The sequence below is a fragment of the Raphanus sativus genome, chromosome 4, assembly GCF_000801105.2.
Source record: "Raphanus sativus cultivar WK10039 chromosome 4, ASM80110v3, whole genome shotgun sequence".
Classification (NCBI taxonomy): Eukaryota; Viridiplantae; Streptophyta; class Magnoliopsida; order Brassicales; family Brassicaceae; genus Raphanus; species Raphanus sativus.
In genome coordinates, this window is record NC_079514.1 from 4684185 (window position 1) to 4700809 (window position 16625).

The 16625-nt window shown below is 41.2% G+C and overlaps 4 protein-coding genes across 6 annotated transcripts; 2 read left to right on the plus strand and 2 right to left on the minus strand.

Annotated features, from left to right (window-relative positions):
* The first annotated feature begins 1910 nt into the window (after positions 1-1910).
* On the plus strand, positions 1911-4016 carry LOC108848481 (uncharacterized). The gene is made up of 5 exons (XM_018621861.2): positions 1911-2428; positions 2790-2826; positions 2927-3163; positions 3254-3301; positions 3399-4016. The coding sequence occupies exons 1-5, from the start codon at positions 2127-2129 to the stop codon at positions 3873-3875; spliced, it is 1101 nt and encodes a 366-aa protein (XP_018477363.2). The 5' UTR covers positions 1911-2126; the 3' UTR covers positions 3876-4016.
* A 125-nt stretch (positions 4017-4141) lies between these two features.
* Positions 4142-5925, plus strand: LOC108850023 (uncharacterized). Its single transcript, XM_057007901.1, has one exon. The coding sequence runs from the start codon at positions 4602-4604 to the stop codon at positions 5136-5138; it is 537 nt and encodes a 178-aa protein (XP_056863881.1). The 5' UTR covers positions 4142-4601; the 3' UTR covers positions 5139-5925.
* Positions 5926-6064: 139 nt separating this feature from the next.
* Positions 6065-9251, minus strand: LOC108855054 (protein NBR1 homolog). The gene is made up of 7 exons (XM_018628756.2): positions 9093-9251; positions 7928-8769; positions 7714-7837; positions 7354-7608; positions 7042-7191; positions 6404-6952; positions 6065-6327 (listed from the first exon to the last, which is right to left on the minus strand). The coding sequence occupies exons 1-7, from the start codon at positions 9120-9122 to the stop codon at positions 6223-6225; spliced, it is 2055 nt and encodes a 684-aa protein (XP_018484258.1). The 5' UTR covers positions 9123-9251; the 3' UTR covers positions 6065-6222.
* A 339-nt stretch (positions 9252-9590) lies between these two features.
* Positions 9591-16185, minus strand: LOC108854427 (protein MODIFIER OF SNC1 1). 3 transcript variants are annotated; one of them, XM_018627988.2, is made up of 10 exons: positions 15909-16185; positions 15458-15527; positions 15249-15329; positions 15121-15165; positions 14680-15028; positions 14113-14215; positions 13711-13785; positions 12513-13491; positions 12204-12441; positions 9591-12097 (listed from the first exon to the last, which is right to left on the minus strand). In XM_018627988.2, exons 2-10 carry the CDS (start codon positions 15484-15486, stop codon positions 9803-9805), a joined length of 4194 nt encoding a protein of 1397 aa, XP_018483490.1. In that variant the 5' UTR covers positions 15487-15527; positions 15909-16185; the 3' UTR covers positions 9591-9802. The 3 variants fall into 3 exon arrangements, with proteins under 3 accessions (XP_018483490.1, XP_018483491.1, XP_018483489.1); XM_018627989.2 differs by having other exon boundaries at positions 12204-12432; positions 15249-15332; XM_018627987.2 differs by having other exon boundaries at positions 15249-15332.
* Positions 16186-16625: the final 440 nt, after the last annotated feature.

The following is a 16625-nucleotide window of genomic DNA, read 5'->3' on the forward strand; positions in this document are numbered from 1 at the left end:
GCTAGGCCGGCTATACCTATAGCGCCAGTTATGCATCCAAATATGAGGGTGAGTGATCTTATTAATCAGGAGTTGAAGGAATGGGATGTTGATTTACTGGAACAATATGTCAGCCCTGCTGACATACCCCTTATAAGGAGTTTGGCCATAAGCACAACGCATAGGCCTGACACGTTTTGCTGGAGCTTCACAAAAAATGGACAATATACAGTCAAGTCGGGATATTGGGTTGCTCAAAATCTTCTAAAGGATGCAGACGAAAAACAAGTGCTAGAGCCAAGTATTACAAAGCTTCAAGCCTTTGCTTGGAAGATAAAGGCGCCGAAGAAAATTTGTCACCTTATATGGCAATTGTTAACTGGTCAAGTGGCAGTAACGAGAAACCTAGTAAGGCGAAATATTAGATGTGATAATTACTGCCCAAGATGTGGTGAGCCAGAGGAATCAGTAACACATGCTATTTTCGAATGCCCACCTGCTCTACAAGTTTGGCTACACTCATCAACTCCAACGAGTCCTGCTGTTTTTCCAACGCCAAGTATATACACGAGTATGAACTACCTCTTCTGGGAAAAGAACGGTACATTTGAACCAGATCAAGACAGGGATCCTTATCCCTGGCTGATTTGGTATATTTGGAAGGCTCGAAATGATAAACTCTTTAGGGGCATAGACAGAGATCCTCTGGAACTAGTTCGATATGCTGAGAGTGAGTGTCAAGCTTGGTTTAATGCCAATGAAACGATACCACCAGTGGTACAGGAGAGTAATGCAGAGGAACCTCAAGTCATAAGCTTGGGGAATATTTGTTTGCTGGATGGATCATGGACATCTCAGGCTCAATTTAGTGGGTGTGGATGGGTCTGGTTGGACAGCAGGGGAGTCACGAAACTCATGGGATCACAGAACATCCCCAGAAGAGAATCAGCTCTGCACTCAGAAGTGGGAGCACTGCGATGGGCGATGGAAAATATGCTTCAACATTCAATTTGCCAGAACTTTGGAACAGACTGCAAGGACTTGATTGCTATGATCAAGGAACCTCATGCTTGGCCAAGTTTTGCTACGGAACTAGAGAGGATAGAGACACTGCTCATATGCTTTCCAGACTTCAAGATTTCGTATATTCCTAGAGCGCGTAATCAGATTTCAGATTTTTTAGCTAAGACAGCTAGATCCTTCCATAGGAAGTTACATTTTATTGGTTGTTCTATTCCGGTCTGGTTACCTAGACCACCTCAAGCCTGAGTAATAGAATAGCCGTTTGCCGTCAAAAAAAAAAAAAAAAAAAAAAAAAAAAAAAAAAAAACCAAATATATTGCATGTAAGAAAGGAGGGTCAAATCTTAATGATGTTCATAAGTAGCAAGCAAAGTGGTTGCCCTTAATCGCCATAAGTTTTCAAAGTTAAGCGGGTCCCAAGTTAAGCAGAAGGGATACAAAACTTTGACGGCAAAAGAAGGTTGGAGGGATGAATGATTGGTCCCCCTCCTCCTACCCCATGATGCTGCCAGTAAATTCTTTCAAAGGGCAAACCCAACAAACCCAACAAACCATCCACATGTACTCTCAAACCCTACAACCTGTAAGTTTATTACGGATACATGGATCTTTAAATGTAATAGTAGCCTCTTCCTATTAAAGATACAACCTTAAACCATATAATATAGAAAACAAATCATGTGGATTTCAGAATTTTAGAATTGTTTTCTTTTTAAATGTTTTGTAATGGACTCTATGATGTTATGATTATCCATGTGAATCACACATGCTCTCATGATTTTATTATCAAGGCTATAACCACTAGTCACTAGGCTAACTCTTTTAATAATACAACCAACATAACTTTTTTTTCTATAATTCAATAACTCAAATACAGAACAGACAAGATGCTCATCTTCGTAATCGGTAATAAAGTAGATGATTAGTTTTGCATATTTATGTCAGAAAAGGAATTAACTTTAGGTTTCAAATCAGTCATCATAGGCCTCTCTCTCTCTCTCTCTCTCTAAAGGAAAGAGAAGGGAATGTTTCCTCTCAATCATCGTCTTCTTCTCTGAAACGAACATCTCAGAAAGAAAGAAAGGGAGAGACTTTGGGAGAGTGGAACTCTGTTTAGACAGAGAGATGGGAGGCGTGACATCATCAATGGCGGCGAAGTTAGCGTTTTTCCCGCCGAATCCACCTTCTTACAAGATAACCAGAGAGGAAGCAACGGAGCTTCTGCTGATGGACCCTTTCCCCCACCGAGAAAACGTCGACGTTTTGCGTCTGCCCACGCGCCGAGGCAACGAGATCGTCGCCATGTACGTCAGGTACCCTATGGCCGCCACGACGCTTCTGTATTCTCACGGAAACGCTGCTGATATCGGTCAGATGTACGAGCTCTTCATCGAGCTCAGTATCCACCTCCGCGTCAATCTAATGGGGTTAGTTAGTTCCTCTTTGCTGGATGGATTTGAATCTCCAAGATCAGTTTTTTTTCTTCTTAGCCTGTTTAGCTGAAAGAGTGTTTTGCATATTTAGTGATTCTACTTAGAAGAGTCTTGTTGTTTGTGCAAAGATGCTGTCTTTAAGGTTTTGGTCTGAATCTGGATCTCTTACAGCTCTTTTGTCAAGTCAAGTGAGACAAAAGTTTCCATTTTTAGACATTCTAGATCTGTTATTACCTAGTGTTCTAATTCCCAAAGTGTACTTCTTTGAAGGAACAATAGATTGGTTTCTCAAAGTTTACAGTTTCAGCTTATTAACATTGGAGCATTCTTTAAATAGTGTTGTGGTGTTTTACAGGTATGACTATTCAGGGTATGGCCAATCATCAGGGAAGGTGAGTTTTACCACTAACCACAGATCCTAAAGCTCTTTGTGATTCAAATCATCAAATGTTGTTGGTCCATCTACAATAAATCTATTCCGTTGTGTTGCAGCCCAGTGAACAGAATACTTATGCTGATATAGAGGCTGCGTACAAATGTCTGGAAGAGACTTATGGGGCAAAGCAGGAGAACATTATCCTGTATGGTCAGTCTGTCGGTAGTGGTCCAACCGTCGACTTAGCTACGCGTTTGCCTCAACTAAGAGCTTCCATTCTTCATAGTCCTATCCTATCTGGTCTTAGAGTTATGTATCCTGTCAAACGCACTTATTGGTTTGATATTTACAAGGTAAAACCCTTTTTGATCTCTCTATACATATACTAATTTGTCTTCTTCCTTAATCCTTGTCAGCATTTTTGTTTGATCTTTCTCCTTCAGAACATTGACAAAATATCGCTCCTGAGGTGTCCTGTCCTCGTGATTCATGTAAGTTTTTCCCTCATTGGTGTGGTTTCATGGACACTTGTGTGTAAGTAGTTTTAAGGTGCAAGCATTTTTTTTATATTTTTTTTGGGATTTGCAGGGAACAGCGGATGATGTGGTTGACTTCTCGCACGGGAAGCAGCTGTGGGAACTCTGCCAGGAGAAGTACGAACCTTTATGGCTCAAAGGAGGAAACCATTGCGATCTTGAACTCTTTCCCGAGTACATTGGCCATCTCAAGAAGTTTGTGAGCGCTGTGGAGAAATCCACGTCGAAAAGGAACAGTTCTTTCTCGAGGAGAAGCATGGAAGGGTGTGAACAACCTCCTCGGGGTAGCGTAGATGCACCACCGAGGAAGAGCAAGGATGGACGAGAGAAACCGAGGAAAAGCGTAGACAGGCTGAGGTTTCAGGGATACAAGCTGAGCCACGTTGAGAAACATGAGAAGCTGAAGGTTCCGTTTGAGGAAATGGAGAAGGCGAGGAGAAGCGTGGACGTATACAGGGAGAAGCCTCAGCCGATGGAGAGAGCACGTAAAAGCGTGGATTGGTTGGACAGAAGTCGAGCTACTGAATAATATAAAATTTGGAGGTTTTGGTGTTAAAAGATTGTATTTGAGTTTCGTTCAATTTATTGGGGGTGTGTGTGTTTATGTGTTGTAGTTTTGAATGAAGGAATCGAGAGAAAATAGATTTAACAAGTTTTGACTTATTTTTAACATTGGTCCATTTAACAAGATTAATGTGATGTCAATGGACCTCACTATTAGACACAGTTAACAGTTCACTGGTTCTGTCAACAATTTAATAGAAGTTGGTAAATCGTGTGAGGTCAGACTTGTGTACTGATTGTAGAGTAGTGACAGTAGAAAAGAAAAAACAGTGTTTACTCTGAGTCTCTGACATAATGAATTTGGAATCAACTTTGTTGATGCGCAGGGAGGGTTTACGTGGGAGATCACTGAGGAAGCTACCGTTTTTAGCACACGCAGCGCTTGCAGATCCCAAAACAGTCATGATCCAAGTAAGTTCTTGTGTACAATACAGCTTAGAGAGAGAGAGAGAGAGAGAGAGAGAGGTCTGAACAGCCTGAATGACCATTTTTTTTGGTGAGGTCATAAACAAATAACAGTGTGGAGATGGTTTATTGAGAATTATTGATTCTGCTTTTTAAAACTTTGAATGCGCCTTCATAAGTTGTTCCAACACTTCCCCCTACATAAGATAATGTTATTATAAAGGATGGAACACTGAACAAAAGTCATCTCATCTGAAAATCTAAAGGGTAGAAAGAAAAAAACAAGATGAGACAGACAGAAGTTAGTAGATTCGGAAGGCTGACGTTTCGCCTTAATATTTGCTTCGATCACAGAAAGTCTCCCAAATGGAGAAGAAAACAGATGAGGAAGAGACTAGAGGCTAAAGATGAAAACGAAGAAGAAGTCAAGAAGAGAGTAGAGATGATGAAAGCAGCCGCACAGGCTTGGCTCAGCCGCTCACAGAACTCAGAAAGCAATGTTCTGGAGTTCGAGGAGGCGCGAAGAAAGCAAGCTTTCGTCAGAGGTAAACCTTCACGTTTCAAAATGGAGGAGGCATTGTTGTCTACTGCAACAAAGAAGCATCCTCATCCCTCGTTCTTGGTGTGGGAATACGGACAATCTTTGTGGGATCCGTACGAGATTCTTTCCGTCTATAAGAAACTGGAACGCGCACTCACGTTAGAAGAATATAATTTCTCTGCGGATAATGCCATCAAGAAGAAGAAGAACAGGGACAGCAGAAACAGCCTTAAGAGTTTGCGTACTAGTTCGTCTTCGAGGAGATTTTTAACAAACTCATGATTCTATTACTCCAAAAAAAGCGAGTTCAGTACGAGTGTCTTTTATTTCCTCATTTGTTTGCCAACATTTGCAGGTGAGATTGCTTTTGAAACTTTAATTGAGCATAAATGGTAAATTAATACGTTCAAAAAACAAAAATGTAAATACGTAATAGGCCTGGGCATCCGGGTCTTCGGGTCGGGTTCGGGTCGGGTTTTGTCGGGTCCGGGTCTTTCGGATCCTCGGAATTTAGACCCATATGGGTATTTATAATTTTCGGATCGGTTCAGGGTCGGGTCTTGTCGGGTAAAGGTCGGTTCGGGTCTAGAATTTCAGTACCCGTAAAACACCTATAATATTCGGGTATTGTTCGGATCCGGGTCGGTTCGGGTATATAAAACCCCAAAAAACTCGAAATACCCAAACTAGACCGAAAACTCGAAAAGTACCCGAAAAACCGTAAAAGTACCTGAATATTTACCTAAAATCAGACCTGAAAACTAAAAAAATATCTGAATACCCAAATTATATTTTCTGAAAATCTAAAATTACACTCGAAATTTGAAATTATACCCGAAGATACGAACCTAAAACTTAAAAAAAAATTAGAAATACCAAAAATATACCCAATCACCCAAATATACATAATATATAAAATAAATCTCGGGTATTTCGGGTATCCGATCGGGTCTCGGTTCGGGTCCGGGTCTTACCCGAGACCCGCGGATCCAAAATAAAAAGACCCATATAAGTACTTATAATTCTTCGGGTCGGTTCCGGGTCGGATATTTTCGGGTCGGTTCCGGGTCGGGTCCTCGGGTCCGGGTAAAATGCCCAGGCCTAATACGTAATCAGCTGACCATCAAATGATATAAACAAAAGGACTGGTTAGACATGCATTCCTTCCTTCTAACTAATCTGCCAGGATGACATAAAACAAATCGAAATAAGAAGAAATCATCAAGTCTTAATACTTAAATTTCTGATAGTAAATATCATCCATCCAACACAAACAGCATTGGTAGGTCAATGCTAGCGACGCAAACACAACCACACTACATAATCATTCATCAGATTTTATTTAATTAAAATAAAAATAAAAACATTAAGCCTCCTTCTTATCCCCAGTGAGGAGATCCATCACCACGCCTTTAAGGCTTCCATTGTTCTTCTTCAGCAGCCTCTTGTTCGTCACATTATCACAGAATCCCTGCCAAAAATAAAAATTCTCATATTTGTCAGCATCCAACCTCTCAAATCTGGTTTTCTCATCATCACACACTTACCATTTCCTGAAGCTCCTCTAGCATAGGATCCCACTCGCTTACTCCACAAAGTGCCTCAACAGACTGCTCAAAGTCGTACTCGTTCTCCCTCAAGATCTCCTTGTTCAAATCAATCTCTTTGAATCCCATTTCCTCTAGCTCTTTTAGCATGCTTATCTCCACCTCGTTCTTCTCTATATCCTCTTCAAGAGGAGCAGGAATGTCCATTGAAAATGAATAAGCACCGCCCAACGTCTCAACATTACGCATATTTGGGACCTCAATTATGTTGCATGACGACGAAGATGAAGATGGAGTAAGAGTGTTGGGTATAACAGGCTCAACGTCACCAACCAGCAGGTCATCGTTTCCCGGGATCTGTGACCCAGAAGCTTCTCGTTCTAGATCAGCGCCTTTCACTGTCCCGTTAACACTGGAGCTGCCGGTTTGAGCTAGCTCATAATTCACGTTGGTCCCTGTAAACTCTCGTGCAAATGTTTCATCAGGTAGGGCATTCAAGTTCAGTCCATGAAACTCATTCGCAACAGTTCCTTTCAACGATGCATCAACCTGACCACACACAAAAAAAGTATCAAAGATATTTCGACAAAGAGAAACAAAGATTCAAGGAAAAAAAGTAGCAAAGATCTCGTAAGTACGTTTATGGACACCCAAACACGTTGCCCAAACCTAACACCAATAGGGGAAGCCATCATCCAATAAGAAGTGTATCGACCAGGTAACTCTGGTGCAACAAAATCAACTTTCACATCCAGCTCACCGTTGATAGGCACACCCTCCGCTGGAATCTGCAATTATGTTAGAGACCAGTAAACACTTTTGCCACTTTGCAAAAAGAAGCTAACTTAGCCACTCAAGAGTAATTTAGACAGCATTGTTGGTCTTTAAGTGGAAGTTAAGGTTGGAATCGAGTAAAAGAAGTGTCAAAACTAAAGAAATAGCAATCTAACCTGTAAATCAACTGACAATGAGTTGCTGAATCTGTCCCCATCGATCCAGAATATCTGTGTGCCACGAGGCCACACCAGCGATCCATTGTTACTCATTTTCCAAACCTTAGTGAATGGAGCAGAAGGAGCAACAGCTGTTCCATCAAGTACATTCACATCAAGCACAAAGCGACTGTCGAGTTTAGGCCAAGTACTCCTGAAATTTGAGCCTCCATGGTGTGGTTGCGGCACAGGTCCCAACCACGGATTTGAAATCTATATTTTTTAAAAAAAGTAAGGTAAGATTTCCACAAAGCTATACTAAAGAGAGAAAGAGACGGAATAAAAAAATGAATCTCAAACATAGAAGAGGAGCAATACTGGGGTAAGTTGTCCTCTAAAGCGGTGTGGACATTGAACTGAGACGGGCTTCTCCATTCTCGTGTAGTCCCCATCCTTACCCATCACCGAAAAACAGATATTGCAAAGATCATAGTTTTCTTTCCTGCAAAATATTCATCAGAGAAAACAAATAAGCAAATATAAAATTCTAAGATGTCTGTAGTTTCTACACTTGAAAGTAAAAGAACCTCACACATTCGACTTAAATCTAGTCCCCGTTATTGGAACAACTCCACATCCATCACATTGGATGCCCTTATGGAAGACTTTAGGTTGACATATCCCCATGGGATACTTGTTGAGGTTCATTGGATTTGGACTTGATCCATTTACGATACCGCCACCGAAGGGACACTCGTTGAAACTAGCACCCACTCCCCATGAGATTGGTACACGACCAGAAGTCTTCGAATGGGTAAATCCAGTGGGTTCATTCGGATTAGCCGCCTTTTTCCCGGTCTCTGACTTCTTAGAGACATCCTTCTTCTCACCAGGGGAAGGAACTGAAGAACCAGGCTTAGTAACAGATGAAGAAGGAGTTCCTTCCTGAGTAATTGAGAGTTTCCCTAGCTTGGAGATGCAATCAAACAGCTCGCCAACAACAGGACTCGAAGATGCAGCCTTAGAAGTAAGGTCAATACACACCTTGGAAATAGTATCACGCATCGGGTTAGGTACAGCCATCATAACATCATTTATACCCTTCTGGATTATCGAAACCGGGTTTTGACCATCAGGCATGCCAGAAGCTGTAGAACTCCCACGAAGACTCTCCGGAGCAATAGAGTTGGTTTTGGACTGCACATTGATCTTCAAGAACTTAAGGCGCTGATTCGTTACATCAGAGAGGTCGTTATCATCAACCAGAGCCACCACATCTCCATCTTCATCAGAGTAAGTCAGAGAGAAACCATCATCCACAGGGAGGTCAAACAGAGCAGCGATCTTTCCCCTAAGACCAGCCATGTTGAGATCAAGCTGTCCATTAGCTTTGAAAAGCACCCTGAATCGCCTAAGCACACCTCCATAGCTCACCTGCAAATACATACACCAAACAGAAATAAATCAAAATCAAGTTGTTACGGTATAAGAAGTTTCAAACAAGCGTCGCGATCACGATGAAGCACACTATAATACTAGTTTTGAAACCAAATCATGATTCTGGATATTTCCTAGGGTTTATGCTACTATAAATTCGAATTTCCGCTTAAATTTTCCGGCGGTTACAAAAAACGCAGCGATCCACAGATGAAAGGAGAAATGGCAAGCAACAACAAATCTCGTGAAAACTAGAGCAACAGATACACGAAGATCGACACGATCGCAGCTCGGAATCAACAAAAGGAAAGGAATCAAACCTTGACGACGAGTGAAGTTGTAGAATCCATCGCTCAGGGACTAGTTCGCGACGAGAGAATCGGTAAATGAACAGCTTACTTATCTTTTTCGAAGCGTACCGGTCATCCGCTTATATCGTCAACACTAAGAATATCGACGGTCGAGTGTTGTATTTATATATCGGGACGATGATATATTAACTGGTTATTTAATTCACTTTTAGATTTTTAATAATGAATTTGACTTATCCAACAAGATATTGACCTTTCTTCTGGTTATTGGCTTTCCCAGCAAGACAACCAATACCAACAACGCTAAGTAAAGCCCTATAAGAAAAAAAAAACATTTATGAGAATAAAAGCGGCATCAAATCAAATTTAATTTAGTGGGATTCAATAGACAGGCTTACCCAACTCTTTACTGTGATATTTAATGCAATTTCCCTACTAAATATACTTACCCAACTACATTTTTTTTATATTATTTAGTATAACATTTATGATAAAAAAGACTAAATCTGTTAGAAAATATATGTAAATTGTTTAAATTTTTAAAGGAATAAAAATTTTAAATTGCTATTTATTCTACAATAAAAAGGAAGAAGAATCAAACTCCTAACCGTTAAATTAAAAGATAAATACATGAACCACCGAGCTAAAGTTAATTATATAATCTTTGTTTGGCACCCCCAAAAATTATATTTCAATTCTAACGCCTTGCTTTACCGGTTTTAACCCAGGGCCGGGCCTGGTTGGTACATCTTTTGTCCACCAAGCCTTTGCTGGCCTTGTCCTTTCTCCTTGTATCTTGGTGGACCTTCTGCCTGAGAGCCGTCTTTAAATTGTTGTTCTCGACTGTGTTCTCCGTCATGTGTATGTGAACCAACAGGCTTGTATTCGTAATGCAGATTCTGCTTCTGTCTATGATCTCTGTTTGAAGGTGGCCTCTGATGGTGATGATGCATATTCTCTTGCGCAGATGAACCCCAACCTCCTTGTGAGTCATGATGCCCTCTTCCAAACCGTTCACTATGGCCTGTGTTCTTTTGGAACATGCTATTCGGATTATGCTCACCCTGGACCTCCTTACTGATAGATCGGTTTTGAGACTGGGCTGGTGTATCAGCAGCTGACGTCACTTTCTGTTCTGGAGTAAACTTTTGATGTCCGTATCCAGCAACATCTCTTTTCTGAGATCCATAACTTTTGTCCCTCACATATTCACGACCACCATGGTTACCTCCCCTATTAACATTGGGGGTAACAGCTGTGTGTGACACATTATCCTCAGGGCCACGACTTTCTTTCGACGCAACAGGCAAATCTGTTTGACCTAACCCATGTCCAGACTGCTGCATATGAGCTCTACTGGAATCCCTTTTATTGGCTTTTTTAGAGTCGCTATAGTTACTTCCTCCATCCTTGTTGTTTCTGGAAGCATGCTGCTTACCGTGAAAGCTCATTCCCTGATCTTTTCCATCAGCAACGGTTCTAGGACCATTTGCCACTACTTCTTCAGCCGCAGAGTAATGCGTTTCAGGAGGCATATGCCAGCCATCGTTCCACCCATCAGCTTTACATGTGGTGTGATCCCTAGAAGAGCCTGCAGCAATTTGTTCAGTTTGGTTACTTCTGTGATAGTTCACTGTTTCTCGGAATTGTCCATCCTCTAAAGCTTTAGTAGATGCTACAGAACCTCGCTGGTGCTGTGATCCATGATCTCTACCATGCTTGCCCTGCCTACCATTCCCATGTCTTGACTTTGAAGGAGACCCAGATTTCCCCGCAGTTGAACCAGAAGGTTGGATAATTCCTGTACCTTCACCCCCACAATTGTCTGTCATTTCTGGGGCAGTGGTTACTGGATTCTTACTGGCGACCTGCTCAGCCATTTCCTTTAATATGGGCTTTGCCACATATCTCTCCATCTCCACTCTTTTGCTTTTAGAACTAGTTTGCCCTTGATGCAGACTCTTCGAAGAGGCGCCAGACTCAGGAACAGTGTTCTGACTGCCTACACCTGTGGAGATATCAGCTTTCTGCTGTGGATGTACCGGGGCCCAAATAACAGTATTGCTACCAGGAAATTTCTCTCCAGGCTTATTTGCCACTGAGTTCCTTGGATTCCGACGCAAGTGCTGAGATTTCCAGTTGTTTTTTCCTCTGCTTTGCGACTCTTCATTTGGGAAGGAACTGATTTGGTCAGACGAATTACCAGCCACCTTGATATCCAAGCTTAGGTCTGAAATAGACCCAAACTTTATTTCTTCTGCCCTTTCCCTACCAATCTCAATTGACTCATCTCCGGATTTTGAATCTTTTCCAACGGCAGCTCTTGTCGGGTTCATTGCTATCGCTGTCTCCTCACCCCTGTGCTTTTTCTTACCATTCCTGTTATTTTTTCTTTTCGTGTAAGTTGACTCAGTTGAAACGCTTGACGCTTCTGGCATGTCTGAGTTATGACCTAGAACACCTTCGTTTGACACCTCAGGAGGTGGAACAACATCAACCACCTCTGTGGCAGCTTCAGAGAAAGAGCTCCCCGCCATTTTTTTCTCAGAAACGATATTTTGCTTCTGCTTACAACCCAAGCGCTTCTGTTTTGAGGCATCGCCATCACGGTGACGTGGAAAGTTATCATGTTGAGTAGAGCCCTCATTATTTGTATATTTTGCGGAAGGCATCGCGTCTTGCAGTAACGTTTTTCCTGAATCTTCAGTAGCTTCTATTGACTCTGCAGCTGTAACAGTGGTCTTCTTCTCCCGTGATATACGGGTATGAACATCATCTGACTTTGATGCCATACGTGCAGGAGAATGTGACCGAGGAACTTCTGGCATGTCAGGGGTAGAAGCATTGTGTGCATCTTCCAAGTTCTGGACTGAACCTTCCTCAGCCAGTTGGGGACGTCTGTTCAATTCTTCTAGTTTTGCAAGAGCCTTAGCCCGCTGATCTCTTGCCCTTTCTTCCTCCTCTTTTTGTCTCTGTTGAGCACGCTGCCTGGCTAACTCTCTCATTGTAGTACGCTTTTAAGATAAGAGAACATGTCAAACACTCAGTATAACCACAAAAGGATGACAACAAACAATAGATACAAGTACAACAATGACAATCACATGAACTAGTTTTTACCTGGTTGTCGTTTGGCTCCACGGATATTCCAGACCCAGGCTTCCCGATGGAATCGATTTCCAGCGAGTCACCTACATTTACCTCAGCAAATCTTTCTGAGTTTGGAGCTAAAGTTACAGCAGAGGAGCCTGACACAACAGCTGTCTTCCGCCAACCATCATTGCCTCCGCTGTTTACTCTTTGTTTGGCCTGATGATCTGCTCCACCTTGAGTCTGTTGAGTAGATCTCCTGTAGGTACTAACATCAGAATTTTCCGAGTGAAGGATAGCATTACCGGCCAAAACGTTATTGACAAAATAATAACACACCTTCCACTAATAGCTGCCAGCTCAACGTTTTTGTTGGTGGCAGGATCAACTTGTTTATAGGGTAATGAGTTCTTACTATCACTTGCATGAGCACTTCGAGGCATTCTTGCTGAAACTTTATTTGCAGAGGTCCCAGAATTGAATGTAGTTTTTGCATTTAAGCCCTCTATTTTCTGAATCAAACTGGGATCTTCGCGGGCAGCATTTTCTGCCTTAATTGGTTGTACCTCACCACTTGTCTCATTGTTGTTAAGTCTCCTCTTGTTTTTTGAAATTTGCATCTGTGGAGCTACTTTCTCTGCAGTCCGGGGCCTATTTCCTAGAAATTCTTCCCGCTTTGCTTCATCTTCCTTTAGCCTCTCATCTTGGGGCTTCAAGAGAATCTTGTATTGTCTTTCTTGAGAATGTGATGGCTCATTCCGTTCCAAAGCCACTGAACTTGCAGACGTATCATATCCACCTTGACTAGAGTGCTGGTGATAACCATGAGGACCAGAAGGCCTACCTGCAAAAGGCAGGTCTCTGTTGCTAGGACCGCCATACCCCATGGGAGGAGGACCATAGTAGCCTTCATGCGGCACTGGACCAAGATAAAACCCCGGCCTTGGGTGGACATAAGGATCAAGCATTGGAGGCCTGAACATTCCATTAGTAGCAGGATTACCCCGAGGACCAGCCTCATGTCCAGGAACAGGCCGAACTTGCGTTGGATAAAAGGGAAAAGGATCCCCATGAAATCCCCCAGGACCCATTGGGGCACCATACGGTTGGTTCCCTCTATACCAGCCTCCACCTTGATGATTATTTACTGGAGGACCCCGCCAAGCATCATACTGATGAGGGAAATTCGCATTGGGATAAGATTGTGAACCACGGGAGTCCAATTGCCCTTCCTCTCTACAATATCTAGACGCATCTTCACTGTATGGTTGATTATCTCTTCTCCAGGTATTGCCATCTCCAATCCGTACATTAGATTCTGCATATAGAAGTCAAGATATGGTCAGATATAGTTCCCAAGAGAACATCCACTAAAAAAATGTAAGGGGGATAAAGCAGCAAGAAGAATTCACAGGAAATCTTACCTGTGAGGGTAAAATAGCCCTCTCAATAGAGACAATTATAAACAAAAGTAACTATAGAAATGAAATGCCAATATCTGTTGGTAACATAGAAAAAGAGGTTTGAAAATAACAACCTTCTGTGCAATCAACACCTCGCTCTTCCACAGATCTTCCCGACGAAGATGCAGGACGAGTTTGAGGTCCAGCATCTGCAAAATCGTAGTTTCTAAGAGCAATATATTCACTCCCTAAAATCATATCACACTATATCTAGTAATCCTAAAGGGGCACGTATTAAGAGGCCATCTACGATAGTAAGGGTGTTCAGCAAACAGCAAGCCAGAAAACCCAGTCTATAAAGGTTTTGACTTTGTTGCAAAATGAAACTGTGTTTGCTAACGTAACGTCACTCTCAAGACAGGAAGGACGGCGAGTATAAGATAGAATTCGGTACAAACTGAAACATTTATTTTCTCCTCCTTTACAATAAACTGCTAATTTTTAATGACACAATTCCTAATGCTTACAGATGATACCTTGTGGCATTGCGCTCTTTTCAGTACTTTCTTTTTCAGTACCAAGAGAAGGAAAATCTCCAGAAGTCAAAGAAAACCCATCCTTTTTCGCTGGAGCAACTCCCTGTATAAAATGATTGGAAATCTTGAGGAGCGAAGACAAATTATGCAAAGCTAGTAAAGTGTACAAAGCTATCGTACAAAAAAAAATTATTTCTGACAAGGAACTTTTAAATAATCACGAAAACACTTCCATCACATTCGATATTTACCAACCAGAAGATGCGTCACTAAGTTGTCAGATCATCTACGCACTACAATCTAATTCTCTAGGAGAACGAATAAGTGACCTATCATGTACAAATTCAGAATCCTATTTTTGTTTCAACAGCAAACACGAATGATATATCCAGCAGTTATACTTCTAGTCAGATTGGATATCATCATTAATCCACAAAAGCTATTACCATTCCCTGTCCCACAAACAGGGCGCACAACAGATGTAAGGATGCCGAAAAAAAAAAAAAAAGCTGATGCTCAGAAGAGTCAAATGACTAATAGACGCTGTTTTAAAGGGAAGAACCGTACATGTTGACCCCATGTTGCAGAATTCTCTGACACGGATTCAGCAAATCGTGATAACTGGGAACTTCCAGGTCTTGTGTCTGCACTATGTGGACGTTGTAGTGCAACTGATGCCTGATTAGAAGGAAACACCCCGGATGCTGATGAAGGTCGAGAGTTTGAATCCCATCCAATAGAAGAAGAATCATGCGCTTTGTCACTATCCGCAGTTGAAGGTCGAGTGACACTTCCACCAGAAGAAGGGCGATTACTGAGGTGGCCTGGTGAACCAGGACCACTTTCAGTTCGCGGTGACAGCGATGATGTCCCCCACGCATTCAGTGATGATTTACTTCCCCAGCTAAGTGTTCCCCTACAATAGATTTCCGGAAGAAAACTGAATTGGTAAAGTTTGACTACAACATAAGAATGAGAAATAGCATCTGAAATAGGTACAAAACTTACTTTGGAACAATTTCCACATTTGGATCAAGACCTTGATTCTCTAGCCTTGAATTTAGAAGAGAAGTGGTCAGGAAGGAAATTAAATATTATAGTAAGAATTAAATTTGATCATGCAGCTCATCAAATACCTTTGGCTTGGTAAATTAATGGGTTTTGGAACAGCAACCTTTCCCAATATAGTCATGCCACTTCTTCTTGTAGTACCCCATCTGCTAGTTTATCCAAAAAATACAATTTGGTATCATCCACTCTGATTTATCCCCAAAAACCCATAACCCAGAACTAAAACATAGAAAAGCTGATGACAAAGAGAAACTATAAAGAATAGAATAGAAACCTTCGATCTCCTGTCGAGCTTGAGGCCATAATTAAAAGCAGCTACAAGATCCAACTACCACTTTTGAAACCTGTAAGTCACACGCAGGATTAGGTTCGCAAATGAAATATCGAGCTAGACTAGACTTGACTCTGAAGAAACTAATGATATGACACATAAACTACATTCCTCAACTCGAAACTCAAAGCCTTGGTAGGAGCCAAAGACAGTGTCAGAAACTTTCTAAAAATAACCACTAAAAAATGAAAGAACTTAAATCTAATCAACCAAAGTTCATCATAAAACACACATCAATTTCCAGAAAACAGACGATGTTCAACAATCAATGTCAATCAAGCTCTACGAAAGGACCCAATCACTTCACCAAGGGACACAAAACAATTGTATAACGCGTCACTAGTCGCATTCAATATGGCGCGAGATTCCTCTGAAGGAAAAAAAAATCGAATACCTTCTTTGATGGGGGGACTCCTCGAAAACCCTAGATTCCGCGAGAATCCATCAGGGGAAGGGGACAGATCGGATGTTCTCTTGGGAGGTCGATGGAATCTAAGAGGTAGGATTAAGGATGAAACAAAGGATCTGTGGAGAGAAGAGGAAATCAAGTGATAGGATCGAAGCTTATGTTCAACGAAAGAGAGACGAGAAAGCGTCGAAGTTCAGGGCTTGCACGGTTTACTCAGCTTTTTCCCTTTTTTTTGCTCTAATCTGTAAAATGGTATGACCATTGATTTGCGCTTGCTATAAAGTAAAGAAATAAAATGATTTTAACTTAATCTCCCACCGAAAATACACAGTAGTATAATTTAGGTGACTCTATATGCAGATCATTTTATTTCTTTACTTTAAAAAAATATGCAGCTCATTTTTTTTTATCAAAGCAGATCATTTATTGACTTAACTAAAAATCATTTTCTCTGTGACAAAAACAAAAACTAAAAAATCATTTTATGTACAGTAGTAATTACTAATTAATAAATTGAGAAAAATTGTTATTAAGTTCCATCATTTCATCATTATTTTTTTTGTTTCTGTAAAGTATAAATTTTATGGTTAACTCAGTCGTTATGTAACAATCTTCTGCGATTATAAAATCAGAAGTATCATTATGCTTTAGCCAAAAAAAAAAAAATCATTAAGTTAGAGAATGAAAACAACCCATCTTCCT